The 15196-nt window shown below is 56.7% G+C and overlaps 1 protein-coding gene across 1 annotated transcript in view; it reads left to right on the top strand.

Annotated features, from left to right (window-relative positions):
• KIRREL3 (kirre like nephrin family adhesion molecule 3) overlaps nt 1–15196 on the top strand; it is a 141923-nt gene that overhangs the window by 99391 nt on the left and 27336 nt on the right. The window contains exons 9-10 of the mRNA XM_060105276.1: nt 1716–1873; nt 10542–10692. Coding sequence (XP_059961259.1) covers nt 1716–1873; nt 10542–10692 — 309 coding nt within the window. The remainder of the gene's footprint in view (nt 1–1715; nt 1874–10541; nt 10693–15196) is intronic.

Here is a 15196-nt window from a genome sequence, read left to right as displayed (position 1 = left end):
GCACTCGCTGGGGTTGTAGTTCTGAGCCAGGCATCCTGGAGGCCAGAAAGGGCGGGGGCAGAGCCGCTAGCTGGAGGCATGTGCTTCAAGTACTTACCTGGCCTCAGGGTCTCCTGGAGTTTCCTGAGGAGCCTGGCAGGTGCAGGGGCAGGGATGGGCCCTGGGGAGCGCAGGGAAGCCAGCAGGTTGCTGGGGGTGCCCTGGGGTGGGGGGGCTGGAAGGCAGAACTGCTGGGTCTGGACATGCCTCCACTGCCTGGAGAGGCTGCCTTCCTGCCCACGGGCCCAGAAGGTCACACAGGGCCTGGCTGGAAGGATGGACTTTCTCTGGCTACTGGACAAAGAAGGCCCTTTGTGTGAGGACCCCAACTGTCACCTAATGACCCCTTCACCCATTCACTGAGCAAACACACAGCTCAGCCCTCCTGACCAGCCCCTCCTTGGGGAAGAAGGCCAGGGATTCCTCAGGTGGTCTCCAAGGAGCCCTGCCCCTTCTGGTTTGTCCAGGGAGGAGAGGCAGGGAAAGCAGAGGCCTGAGACCCTCGTGCGTCCACAAGCACAAACCTCAGAAGAGGCTCTGTGACCTTAGGCCAGTCACTTAACTTCTGTGGGCCCCTTCTCCGAACAGTGGTCATCCATCATCATAACTGCCCATCCCGCATCCCATGGTGTCATGGGGATCAAAGGCGTGACTGCACCGGAGTTAGCAAACGTGTATGGAGCTTCCACCAGGCACCGGGCCCTGTGCCGGGCGCTGTGGGAGGCATCACTCTTGGCGGGGACCACGCTGCTATGAAATGGGGTGGAAGGACCAGGCAAGAGAGATTCATTCTGACTCTGGGATGAGGGAGAATAAAGTGCTAAGGAGATGCCCGGCCCTCGGAAACACTGTCTCAGCCTTGAAAGGTTGCCTGTCACCTGTCACCTGTCCCCTGCAAGGGAAGCAGCCAGCCTGGCGCTCCAAGTGTCAGGGGACCTGCTTCCAGCCCTGGCTCTGCCGCTCACGCACTGTGTGACCTTGAGCAAGTCACTCAGTCTTGCTGAGCCTCGGTTTCCAGATCTGTGTAATTGGGATAATAATGTTTACCTCGCAAGATGGTTGTGAGGATTAAAGCAGACGACAGATGTGATACTGCTTTGTTTTAAAAGAGGGAGAGAGAAGTTAAAAAGAATGATACGGGCTTCCCTGGTGGCGCAGTGGTTGAGAGTCCGCCTGCCGATGCAGGGGACACGGGTTCGTGCCCCGGTCCGGGAAGATCCCACATGCCGCGGAGCGGCTGGGCCCGTGAGCCATGGCCGCTGAGCCTGCGCGTCCAGAGCCTGTGCTCCACAACGGGAGAGGCCACAACAGTGAGAGGCCCGCGTACCGCAAAAAAAAAAAAAAAAGCATGGTCTGATCCAGGCAGCCGTGCCGTGCTTCCCGATCTGCAAATCACAGCTAATGACGCCTGCCCTGTCCCCTCACGGGCTGCCGCGCGCCTGCGTGCGCACGCGCGCGCGGGATGAAATGATGACATGAGAGTCCTCTGCAAATAAACACGAGATGCCTGTGTCAGGATTACTGCTGTTGTTGCTGTTATTGTTACCCTACAAGGGGATTATACATTGTATTAAAGAATGATAATTACTGTTGGTCATCGGCTCCGTAAAGTCCACCCAGCCCTGCCCGAGGGGAGGGACGCCCTCAGCCTGACCTCTCCCCTCCTCTCCCCGCAGTGCCACCTGACGACCCCGTCATCCTGGGGGGGCCTGTCATCAGCCTGCGGGCCGGGGACCCCCTCAACCTCACCTGCCATGCAGACAACGCCAAGCCTGCAGCCTCCATCATCTGGCTGAGGAAGGGAGAGGTGATCAATGGAGCCACCTACTCCAAGGTGAGGCGGGTGGAAGGAGGGGAGGGGCTGCAGGGGGGGCCGGCTCTCCCCACCTCTCTGCAGCTCTTGCTCTGCCTGTATGATTTTCTGTCGCCTTTTGTCCCTGGCTCGTTGTCTCTCTCTCTTTTTTCTCGCACGCACTGTCACTTTTTCTCTCTTTTTCTCTCTCGTGGTCTGGCTCTATTTATCTGACCTTTTCTGTCTCTCCTCCGCTTTCTCTCTTTCCTGGGGTAATCGCTGAGCTTGGTCACCCTAAGAATAGAGTACGGTCAGAGGAGAGGACTCAGGGACAGAGGTGGCCAGGGCTGAGGGTTGCCAGATAAAATACAGGATGGCCAGTTAAACGTGAATCTCAGGTAAACAACAAATAACTTTTCAGTGTAAGCATGTCCCAAATATTACATGGGCCATACTATGGGCCATATTTATACTAAAGATTATTCACTGTTCATCTGAAATTCAAATGTAACTGATGTCTGTATTTTTATTAGTCAATCTGCCCACCTTCCCAGAGCTGCAAGGTGAGGCTCTTTAGGTTCTTTCCTGTCCCAGGTGCCTGGCTTGGGGTGGGGGAGGGGTGCTGAATCCAGCCCATAATCCCTTACCAAGCCCTGCATCTGCTGTACCTACCGGCTGAGGTGCTTCTCTCTAATTCACACAAGGTGCCATGAGCTGGAAGGGCCCTGAACTGGCCCCTGTATTTGTCATGTTTTTATTTTCTATATTTCATGATGCTTTGACATCTTGTAGTTGAGGAGGGACCGTCCCTCCTAGGGCTAGATAATCCCTAGAGAGCAAACAGCTGGGAACAGGCCTCTAATATGCAAACCAAACCACCCTGGGTCCACAGCCTCACCCGCCTCCTCTATCAGGCTCCTGCGGTCCCAGGCGCTCTCCCCCTACCCTAAGTCACTGCAGAGCTGGATACCAGGTAACCAGAGACCACCCCTATAGCCTAGAGCCGGCGGAAATTATTCTAACCCTCCAACCCTAGACCTGTTCAGCTGCTTACCCTGCCTCGTCCATTCTTTCCCACTAAAACCACAGTAAAGGCTCGCACCCGTGCTTTCCCCTCGCTCCCTCTGCCTCCTGACCGACCAGGTGCATCCCGGCAGGGCCAGTGCTGTACGTGGAGTCGTGTGGCCCCTCCTCTAGGGAGCTGAGTAACAAACTACCTTTTCTTTTTTCCTTTGTTGGCCGTGCCATATGGCTTGTGGGATCTTAGTTCCCCAACCAGGGACTGAACCCACAAGCTCGGCAGTGAAAGCCCGGAGTCCTAACCACTGGACCACCAGGGAATTCCCCAAACTACCTTTTCAATGGCCACCTTCTCCTGATCTGTCGGCCTCACCAACCCTGAATAAAAACAAAATCCTGGGCACGTTTTAAAACAGCTCCCACCAAACTCCACTCCAGAAGGCTGTGAGTAGAGTCCCAGGCGGTGTTGACATACCACGGAGCCGTTAAAGACGAACGGGACCTTGGGGAGGGCTGGTCCAACTCCCTGATCTACAGACAAGGGAAGTGACGGCCCTTCTCACCCGATGACTGTCCTCACAACAGCGGGCCTACTCCTCCTCTCCGTGCAGCCTCAGACACATGGGCAGCTGCTCAGAGAATGGATCAGGCTCTAAGGCGGGAGGCCCAGGCCTCCAGAACCGTGGCTCCCCTTTCCCCTTGGCCCTCCTTGGCCTCAGAGAGCAGGAGGGGCATGGCCTGCTGCCCACTCCCAGTGCACCAACTTCCTGGGCCCGGAAAGATGAGCACGGCCTCCACCATCCACAGAGGATACGAGATAGGACCGTCCCTCCTCTGAGGGAGTGTCCTTCCTGTCCAAAGCCGAAAACCCAGCCAAGGAGTCAGCTCCAAGCCTGCAGATCAAGGCCTGGGCCCCTGGCCCCCACCCAGAGCTGGTGCCAGACCCAGGACAAATGGCTTCCCTCGGGCACGAGTCCATCCAGGGGGAAGCTGCTGTACTGTGAGAGAAATCTCGCACTCACATCCGGAGCTGGAGCCACCCTGTTGTGTTAAGAAATACAAAAATATGACACAGGGATGGATCATCCGGATGAGGGTGAAGAAGGAAAGGGGTGTTCCTTCAGTCTGGGCATCTGTCCCGTCCCTCCCTGAAGCTGGACCAGCCTGGCCCCTGCCAAGATTTCTGCCCTCAGAGGACATGCCCCCATCTGGGGAAGAGAAAGGTCCGGGTCACCCTGCTGGACCTTGCCCCCAGCACGTTGGCCTCGTCCATGAGGGGAAGGTCCCTCTGAGAGCCCAGCCCTGTGCTCCTGCAGACCAGAGCAGGGAGGCCACGCTCCACCCTCTTCCCCACCCGACCCTGTCACCCTCCCGCCGGCCCATGACAGGAACATGGTACCACCAGCCAGGGCCCTGGGATCCATCTCTACTGTGTAATTTCAGGAAAGTCACTCCCTGAGCCTCAGGCTCCTGTGTGTAAAACAAAGGGGCTGGATCAGACACCCTGTATTAGTCTGTTTGGGCTGCCATAATAAAATACTACAGACCAGTGGCTTAAATAGCAGACATGCATTTCTCACGGTTCTGGAGGCTGGAAGTCCAAGATCAAGGTACCAGTGAGGTTGCTTTCTGGTGAGACCTCTCTTCCGGGCTTCCTATAGACAGCGGTCTTCTCACTGTGTCCTCACATGGCCTTTCCTCTGTGTGTTCAGAGACAGAGAGAGAGAGAGAGAGATCTCTGGGGTCTCTACCTCTTCTCATAAGGACTCCAGTCCTATTGGATTAGGGCCCCACCCTTATGACCTCATTTAACCTTAACTACCTCTTTAAAGGCCCTATGTCCAAATATGTGCCATTGGCGGTCAGAGCTTCACCATATGAATTCGGGGGGGGGGCACACAATTTATATATAGCAGGGACCTACCAGCTCTGACAAGCTGTAAACCTGTGACTTGGGGCACACGAGAAGGCTGGATCCTCCAGCCGTACTCATATGGAGTCCACTCTGGGGGCTGTCAGAGCCCAGCCCTCTGCTGCCCCCTCTTTCCCCAGGACTGCAAGTGCCATTGACCTAGGAACTTCTGATATCCCAAAGGCAGAGCAGCCCCAGACAGGCTATGCAAGAGAAGGGGCCGGGGGCATGAGCAGCTGAGAGAGAGACAGAGACAGACAGGGAGAGAGGTTGAGAGGACACACAAGTACACAAAGTCAAGGAGGGTCCACCGCCTACAGAAAAACATCCCACAGGGAGGCCCTAAAAGCCCTCATAGCTGAAGCCTCAGTATTTATCACATGGTGGGTGCCCGTGGACCCAGGGGGCTGGGAAGCCTGAATCCAGGCTCTGCTTCCTTCTAGCTCTGTGACCACGGGCAAGCTCCCTAACCTTGCTGTGCCTGAGAGCCCCCACCTCTACAATGGGAGCAATGGCACCTGCCTCAAAGGATGGTCGTGAGGCTTGAATGAGCAGAGTGCCTGGCAGAGGGAAGCAAGGCTGTTAGGATCACTGCCTTCCCTCACTTGATCCGCAAGGTCCCCATGGTCCGCATTTCCTGGGTGACAGTGTCAGTGTCACAGTAGAGCAGGCCCCATGATCCTCCCAACTTGGTTCAAACCTGAGCCCCATCACATATTATGGTAACTTCAGCTCTCCGCCTCATCTTCCCCATCTGCAAAACGGGAGGATGAAAACTGCGGACCCCTGTTAGGATTGCTTTGAGACGTAGAAAGAATAATGCATTGAAAGCACTGGGTAAAGTGCCTGGCGTAGAGTCAGGGCTTTGTAAACGTTCGCTGGTATTACTGGGTCCTTCCTCCCAGAGCCCCGTCTCGCTCACCCTGTTCTGCCTCCCCAGAGGTCACACAGCAGCCCAGGTTCCGTGGGGTGTTCGTTTTGCTCCTCCACCGTGCGGCCAGCGGGGGAAGGATGGGCTGGTGGGACTGAGGATGGCATCACAGAGGATGGCTAGGTCCCTCGCCCTGGGAGCATCCTCGGGAACAGGATGCTCCAGCACAGGCTGTGGTGCCTCTCCCTGAACCCACGGCCGCCAGAGCCCTCGTGGCCCGGGTGCTTGGGTGAGGGCCCGCAGCTCCCAGCAGGTGTCTGGCTGCAGAAGCAGGGGAGTGGATGGCAGGGCCTCTCTCCAAGTCCTCTCTTCCTGGACACCCAGCCTCAGGCCGTCTTCTCTGGGCCTGGCACCAGAACGGAGGCCACCTGGCATTCATCTGGAAGGCAGATCAGGGGAGGCAGGATAGGTTGTGGAAGAGGAGAGGAGACAGTCTGGGCTGAGGCCAGAGAGAAATCTTCCCTGGGAGCCAGATCCCTGCTCCATCTGCTACTACCCCAGCAGCTGCCACATTGGGGGATGAGGCCTTGACCCTGATGTGCAGAACGGGGGGAGGGTCGCTTGGTCTTAGGATGTACAGTCGTGTACATCTCTACCTTGAAGCCCCTTGCCCTCCAGCCCTACCCCTCTGCTTCCTCCAGCTTCAGACTGCTGCCCGCCCAAGGGGCCACCCACCCACCCCCAGGACCAATGAGCCTCATTAGGTTCCACGTCGGGCCCTCACTGGGGCCCAGCTCTGCAATCTCTCCCCACCAGTCACCCCAGTACCCCCCGTCTCATCTGTCCAACTTAGGGGCCAAGAGTCTCTACTTGGTGTGCAGCTGCACTCATCCTGGCCTTCTTTGTGAAGAGCATCCTTCCTGGCCCCAGGGAACAAAACTGGGGGTTGGTCCCTGAAGACACAGGGTCTGGGGCAAAAAGCACCGTGCAAATCTCCACCTTCCCTGACAGCCCTCATTCAAACCACATAACAGGCACCAGTGGAGTCCCCAGGCAGCTATAAGAAGGGGAGGCAGAGAGATGATGAAAAAAACTTGAGGGACATGGCAGGTGGGCGAAGTGGGTGAGGAGGGAGAAGAGAGGAGGCCTTGTTGCCAGGCAATCAGTCGGCTCAAGCCCTTTCCAGGCTGTTTGCATATCAATGAACACCCTATATTTAGCACCAGGTTTGGGCCACCCACCCACTGCATTCCCTCCAAACCTCCATTCTCCCTCAACTGTGGTCACCAGGCCTCCAAACTCTTGGGGCTCAGTCTGGCTCTCCACTGCCCAGCTGAGGCTCCAGGGGCTTTGGAAAGAGCAGAGTGGTGGCAGCTGCCCGCACTGGACGACCTCACACAGGGTGCAGTCTGCCCCTGGCCAGCCCAGCTCCCCCATTACCGCTGCCAACTGAATGCCAAGTGCCTGCCCTCAGGGGTGGGACAGGGGGGCTGGATGCACAGACAGGAAGCAGCACAGCACAGGCAGGGTCCAGAGATGAGCCCTAAGCCTCCCACAGACACTGGGACAGTCAGGAAGGCTCTTTGGAAGCAGTTAGTGGACCAGAGGCCGGTGGACACGCACACAGGCCCTGGCATGTTCACCCCTGTGCAGCTGAGGTATATAGGCCCTGCTCCTGGTCCATATCTGCACACACAGGTGGCACCCACAGGAGAGGCCATCAGGGTCACACTAGTGCCCACCGAGCTGGAGGGAACGCCACCCCAGGCCTTGGAGGTGGTGGCCCCAGAAACAGTGATTTACCACTAATAACCCACTTACCCTCCTGAAGCTGAGTGCGTGCTTATGAAGGTTTCTCAAGCAGAAGGTGGCGGCCTGGAGGTGTGTCTCCAGAGCCAAGTTCAGGGGAGGGAAGGGGCAGGGAGGACGGGGAAGTGACAAGAATCAGCAAACGAGAGAGTGTCCACCTGGCCTGGACCTGGAGGCCACAAAGTCCCAGGGTTTCATTTGCATGTGAGAATAGTGGAGGTTTATAAGAGAGGAATGATGGAAAAGAAAAGAGAAAGAGAGGAGAGGTGAGGAGACGCGGAAGGAGCGAACGGGGGAAGGAGGAAAACCAGGGTGAGAAGACCAAGGCCCCCCTCTTCGCCCTGCGCCCGGCTCCCTCCCCAGGAACGCGCTGTGGCCTGGCCTTCACACCCCCGAGCTGCGGGCCTCCCCCGGGGAGCGGGCGCTGAGCTCTCTCCCCCGGTTTAATGAACACATCTCCCCTTCTCTAATTAGGTGGAACAAACAACTTGAACCAGAATTTTTATTTCCCAGAAAAGCACACGCCCCGACACAGTAAATATGTCATTAATCATCATTCTGGGCCAGGAGCGCGCTGGGTGCGGGGAGCGGGCAGCAGTCAGGGGCCTCATTAGGAGCTCGGCCCCCGGCTCCCCTCCCGCCGGCCCTGCACCCCTCAAGCAGATCAACCTGAGGGGTCCTGGCAGAGTAAAAAATTTATGTAAATGCCCCTTGTTAGCACCACGGAAAAGTAAAGAAAAAGAGAGGGGGAGGAACACTACGATCTCCCTCCCTCCTCAACCCCAGCCCCGAGGTCTGCTTTTCATCCGGGAAATTGTTCTGATTATCGCTTGGCTATTTATAGACGCGGGTGGTCAGCAGAGCCGGAGCCCGCAGGTTACGATGGTGCGGCCGCAGCTCCCTGCTCCCGCTGGGCGGGGCTACACCGCCCACAAGCCGAGCCCTACCGCCGCGGCCGGCCTCCAGGTTAGGGCCCTGGCCCTGAGGCTGAGCTCAAGACCCTCACCCCACCGGCTCCTGGGACTGACCGTATCACCCTCCCCCAGCCCCTATCCGAGATCCCTCTGCCCAGGGCTGAGACCAGCACCCCACGTCCCAGGAGAGAATATGGACGGAAGCAGGCCTGCGCCCAGGCCGTTCTAGAGCAGAGGAGAGACAGGCCAGGACTACTGCCCTGCTCTGCGGATCTCTCCGGGATCTGAGTCTGGCTTTGTCTACAGCAGGACGTGCTGTTCTGGACCGAAGCTCGCGTCCTGTTCTCCTAGTGTTGGAGGGTACTGAACCTAGGACCTAGATGCAGGGTCCAGCCGCCTGCATGTCACTGCTAAACTCTCGGAAGCTACTTAATCATCTAACTGTTCCCACCTTTAAGTGGGGATCACACCACCCGGCTTCCGGGTCCTCAGGAAGCTGCGGTGGGAGGGTCATGGGCTCAGGGCTCACCATTCTCAAGTGCAAATCCCAGCCCTGCCCAGCAAGTTCCTGACTCACTTTGAACTCAGTTTTCTCTTCCGTTATTTAGGAGACAAGGCTCCCTTCCTTCCAGGGTCCTGTGAGGATTAGAGAGGATGTCGTGGTTATTTTCAGGGAGGTTTTGAGGAAGTAGAGTGTGTCCATCTATTCCTTGGCTCCAATCATGGCAAAGTAAGACTGCATCTGGCACCCCCTGCTTCAGGATCACGTTCCTTCCTGGGGTGTACTGGGCAAGTCTAGTCTCCCCACCTCGTCCCCTGAAGTGACCCTCCTGCACACTGCACCTCCCCTGTATGCACCCACCTTCGTGGGCCACCAGGAAGCTCAGGATGCAGGGCAGTAAACGGATGGGGAAGTAGCTGGAAGGGGGCTCAGAGGAGGGAGCGGGTAGCAGCAATGATGGGGAACAGCAGCTGTGAGGAATGACCTCACGGTCACGGGGAAGACAGGAGACCTTTAGGCTTGCGTTAGTTTCTAGGGCCGCTGTAACCAAGTACCACGACTTGGTTCTTCAAACAACCAAAATGTGTTGTCTCACATTTGTAGAGGCGAAAAATCAAGGTGTGGGCAGGGCTGTGCTTCCTCCAAAGGCCCCCAGAGGGAGAATCTTCTTGCCTCTTCCAGTTCCTGGGGGCTCCTGGCTTTCCTTGGCTTGTGGCAACATCATTCCAATCTCTGCCTCCTTCTTCCCGTGGCCCCCTTCCTTGTTTCTCCCTGTGTCTTCTCCTCTTCTTACAAGGACACCAGTCACTCGATTTAGGGCCCACTCTACATCCAGGATGATCGTGTCTCAAGATCCTTAACGAATTACTAGTTACTTAACTAAGTTGTGAAGGCCCTATTTCCAAATAAGGTGACAGCCTGAGGTTCTGGGTGAACATGAATTGGGGAGATACTATTCAACCCACTCCAGGACCCTCTTACTTATATCATCACCAACTTGAAGTGAGTTTGATCAAGCTCCATAGCCTCTCTTGATCACACCTGTTTTCTCACCTGTCAAATGAAAGACGATGGCATCTGTCCCGCCTGTGGCTTGGTCCGAGCTCTAATGAGGTCAGGAAGTGAAACGACTGAAAAGTTGAAAGGGTTTGTACAGGTCAAGTAATGAAATGGTCAGTGTGCGTTGATTCTGCCTACATCCCTCCCAGACCCGCCCTTACCCCCACCCCCCAAACTGCACCTCCTTCTACAGCCTGCGTCATCCCCAGGGGCCACAGCACCTGCACGTAGCCCCCATCTCAGAGCTTCCTGCAGACCCAGAGACACCGCCAGACCAGAGGCAGAATAGTTACAAGTTCAGTTCTACATAGAACCTGGTTTCCGTCAGGCCCGGCCTGGTTTCTTTTATGCGTCAGGGTGGGCAAGTCCAGGCGCATTTTCACACGGGGTGGAAAACGTTCCAGTTCCTTTTTCCAGCCGAAGCCCAGCGCTCATCTGGGCCAGGGAGCCAAGGGTAACCCCTGGCTCTGCATGGAGACGGGCTCCCCTGGGTGTGTTGAGCTGACCCACCTCCATCCACAGGGCTCCCTCCTCCTCTCCAAGAGTGGCACGTGTCCTCCCCGACCCACCCAGGCCGTCCCAGCTGAGTGACAAGTGACAAGGGCCTTCTCTCCCCGCTGCAGACCCTGCTTCGCGACGGCAAGCGTGAGAGCATCGTGAGTACCCTCTTCATCTCCCCCGGCGATGTGGAGAACGGGCAGAGCATCGTGTGCCGAGCCACCAACAAAGCCATCCCCGGAGGGAAGGAGACCTCGGTCACCATCGACATCCAGCGTGAGTACTGACCCAGCCCAGGGTAGGGACTACCCGGCACCCCCTGCCCGGAACACGGGTGGGAGGATGTAGCCAGGCCAGAGTCACACCCCTGCAGGAGGGCTGGAGACAGGACCTGGGTCAGTCAACACCGGGGACTAGCGGATTTGTATGGGCACCCAAAGGACCATCTTGTCCTTCTTACTGTCAGAGATGAGGGTGACAATCTTCTTAAAAACATCACTGGGGACTTTGCTGGCGGTCCAGTGATTAAGACTCTGTGCTTCCACTGCAGGGGGCACTGGATCGACCCCTGGTCAGGAAACTAAGATTCCGCCTGCCACGCAGTGTGGCCAAAAAACAAAGAAACAAACAAAAGAAAATATCACCGATGAGGGTCCTTTACAAACGACAGGTTCCATACCTGTATAAGGTAGAACTTCCACACCGACAAATAGGGTGGTCGGCCGTGGCAGTGCCGGCCCAGCCAGGCGGCCCCACCCCCTCCCTTGGAGGGGAAGCCAGAGCAGAGGTGCTGGGAGCAGAAGGGGCACCCAGGGCTCCAGAGTGGAGGCACGGCACCAGGCCCTGTCCTGGAAGGGTCGGTCAGGGAGAGAAGAGGAAGAGGAATCATCACTCAGCCAGCTTGTACCTTGCCCGTATTATCTCATGGAACCTTTTTATTTATTTATTTATTTTGGCTGCGTTGGGTCTTCGTTGCCACGCACCGGCTTTCTCTAGTTGCAGCGAGCGGGGGCTACTCTTCGTTGTGGTGCGCGGGCTTCTCACTGCGGTGACTTCGCTTGTTGCGGAGCACGGGCTCTAGGCGCGCGGGCTTCAGTAGTTGTGGCTTGTGGGCTCAGTAGTTGTGGCTCACAGGCTCTATAGAGCGCAGGCTCAGTAGTTGTGCCGCACGGGCTTGGTTGCTCCGCAGCATGTGGGATCTTCCCGGACCAGGGTATGACTGTGGTCCCTATCTGGGAAACCGAGGGCCCCCAGGCCACACGGGTCTCTGAGGTGGGCAGCCAGCTCTCCAGAGCCCACGCTGGGAACTCTTCCTGTTGATGTCCACACCGGGAGCCCTCAGCCAGGGTCAGTTATTACGACGAACATGAACAGTGACACTTTAAAGCTCCTCCCGCATTGCATTCCCAAAGTCCCTAAAGGAGACTCCTGAAGGTCTAAAATCTCTCTAGGGCTTCCCTGGTGGCGCAGTGGTTGGGAGTCCGCCTGCTGATGCGGGGGACGCAGGTTCATGCCCCGGTCCGGGAAGATCCCACGTGCCGCGGAGCGCCTGGGCCCATGAGCCATGGCCGCTGAGCCTGCGTGTCTGGAGCCTGTGGTCCGCGTCGGGAGGGGCCACAGTGATGAGAGGCCCGCGTACCGCAAAAAAAATTTAAAAATAAATAAAATCTCTCTAATGTACCCATCGGCCTCTGCGAACAAAGGTGAGCTCAACACAGGGGCCCAGCAGCTTTGCTCTCTATACTGGACTGACTTAGGTTGGAAGTGTCAGCCCCCGGAAGTTGACTTTTCTTCTCTGAAAGCCCCCTCCCTGCCACAGAGCATGAGGCCACCATGAGCTGGTGGCTTTGGTTGGATCTCTGAAGGCCAAGGCCAGAGCTGCAGGTTGACATTTGTTTCTTCCTTGTCATTTTACTCATTTTAATTCAAATCCACCTAGAAACACCTCCCAACAGCCCTGGCTCATCTAAGTGTCTGGATTCTGTGCTCCATGTGGCTCTCCAGGGATCTGGGGTCTGCAGGGGCCATGTCCTAGGGCTTCCAGAGCCCGTCTTGGGAGCCAGAGAGCAGACTTCTCCCAGTGTCTGGAATCCTGGCAGGTGACGTTTAGGTTCCAGAGGGCAGAAGAAACTGTTGAAACCCTCAAATGGGCTTGCTCTGGACACCTAGACACAACAGCTGAGGCCTTGGAGAAGGTTTTGTATTTGCCATTTTCACCAGCTGTTAACACCCCCTCCACCCCCACCTGCACCAAACAGAGGGCTCTGGCCAGGTCTAGGACCAGGGCGATGGGAGGGAGGCCCTCGCTCTGAGGGTCATGTAAGTTCAGGGTCACCCTGAGAGGGGTGCCTCCCTCCCCAACCCCAGGCCAGGCCCTGGCTCTCCACACCCGCCTGCTTCTTCCGTGCAGCAGGCGTGGCATCGAGCAGCAGGCCCAGCTATGGAGAGGAAGCAAGATGCTGGAGGATGGAGTGGTCCACACTCAGAGAGGCTCCACCACCCACGAGCTACACGGGCCTAAGCTTGGCCCCTCACCGCAGAGGTGCCAGTTCCTTGTCTGATTTGACTGAATGACATCCGAGTTCTCTTTTTGCCCTGAGATTGACCAGGAATCAGAGCTCTCTCCAGATACAAGCCAAATCTGGGAGGAATGAGGGTGGGAGACACAGACGTCCCAGCCTCCGATAACAGGCTGCCAGTCGTGGTCACTGTGCAGCGCCTCCCTCCTTTGCCCAGCAACCCCCCAGCTGGTCAGGAGACCTATGCCAGCCACGGAACCCTCACAAAAGAACCACCTGGGCGGCTCCTGGGCCCTGGCAGGAGAGACCCAGGGCAAGGGGTGTGCCTGCTCCCTCCAGTCCACCATCCATCACACAGCAGAACCTCTTCTGGAGGTTCAACAGGAAGTCATCATCATGACAACAGCCCACCAACTACTAAAACACATTCCTCTAAACACGCTCTAACAAGATGATCGGTTTACCAGGGCACGCAGACGACAGTCTGCACAGGAGGAGGACGCTGGCCTTGCCAGGTGTCTGGGCTTTGCTGGCTTTCTTTTCAGGGACAACTCAGCCACCTGACCAGGGAGGCATCGGGAGTGAGGTCGGGCTGAGGTTGAGAACCCAGGTGCCCGGTTTCCTAGGTGGGCCCCATCCAAGGCAGTCTAGCGTCGTAGTTAAACCCATAGCATCCTTCCTGGTTTGAATTCTGGCTCTGCCACTTACTGAGTGAGGCCGACCTGGTTATTTAACCTCCTTGTGCCTCTGTTTCCTCATCTGTGCGTGGAAGTAGCAGCGCTCGGCTCACATGCTGGCTGCGAGGATTACATTAGATCATTCAGGTGACGACCCTAGCACGGCGCCCGGCACCTGTCCGCTGCTGTTACCGTGCCCAGTCATGGGGGTGCAGCTGCCCCTCCCCGGTGCCCCCAGCCCCAACAGGGGGAGGTCTGCATCCATTTGCCCCCTCTCCTGAAGGTGTCTGCGTGCACCTGCCGAGCAAAAGAGCACGCTCTCGCCACGCCCTCCCTCCTGCTCTCCCCTGCCCCCGTTTATCCCTTTGTTCATTCAGTAAGCATCCAGCTGTTCACTGTGGACACCACGGGCTGGATCAGAGCCTCCTTTACAAACCTGCTCATTTTCTCAGTCAACCAAGAAGCATCCAAACTCAGCAAAAACACATTTGTTGTTTGTTTCCCTTGGTCTTTAGATGTTACCCAACGGAAGACAAAGCCCCCAGATTGAGTAATGGGAGAGAAAGCTTAACACCCCCAAAGTCTTGCTACATCTGGACTCTGCATCCAGCTGCCAAGTTTCAAATGGATGTGCTGTAAAATCACTGAATCATGGAGTTTCTCTCTTTTCTCACCCCCTCCTCGATGTACTACTTCCCCTGAACACACACACACACACACACACACACACACACACAGGCAGGTTGCTGATGGAAACACTAACAGACTCTCAGCTGTGACATCTGTTCCATGTGATCTCAGTTCCACCAGCTACATCAAAGCTGCCCCCCTGCAAGTTATTCAGCTGACATCACAAATGGGATTAAAATCATGTTTAATAGTTGGATATGACATAAACTATGTATACCTCTGGAGCCTGGTAGACTACTGAGAATTCATATCCTGCACATGCCGAGGAGAGGGGTGGAGAGACGAGCATGGGCACCTCTGGGCCTGGGGTGGAAGCACAGGTGAGACCGGCAAGCGTGGAAGCTTCCCAGGGCCTGATCTCTTGGGTACCGAGCATGTTGCAAAGAGGTAGGGAGACTGCAGGAGAGTGGTGCCCACGGGATAGACTGAGAAGGGGAGCAGGCGGCCCGAAGGGGGTCCTCCATCAGGTGTGGGCCCCATCTCCCTGCCACCAAAGCCTCATCCCTTTATAAAGCACATCAGGTGGGGGCAGATCTCCTGGAACTACCCTGCAAGTTCTGTGGCGGGTTTCTAGAGGCCATTGAACTAACCCTGGAAGCTGGTGGTCCTCGGCTGGGTGGGCCGGCACCAGGGTGACGGGCAGAAGCCGGGGAGAGTCTGCAGGCTTCTGGGGGTGCAGCTCTCCTGGGAGGTGTGGGGAGAGCTCTCATGGAGACACCTGGCCACACATCTTTGGGACCACTGGAATTACACGTTAGAAACCAAGACTGAGATCACTGAAGTACTTCCCCGGTAATTAACTCTCCAGAAAAAGGCAGACAAGCCAGCTGTTCCAGTAGCAGAAGCTCGTGGTCCCCAACCAGAACCGGGGGATAATGTGGGGAGAACAGCCCC

The sequence above is a fragment of the Mesoplodon densirostris genome, chromosome 7 (assembly GCF_025265405.1).
Source record: "Mesoplodon densirostris isolate mMesDen1 chromosome 7, mMesDen1 primary haplotype, whole genome shotgun sequence".
NCBI classification, from domain to species: Eukaryota; Metazoa; Chordata; class Mammalia; order Artiodactyla; family Ziphiidae; genus Mesoplodon; species Mesoplodon densirostris.
Note: the sequence above shows the minus strand (reverse complement) of the source record. Positions and strands in the feature narration are given on the sequence as shown.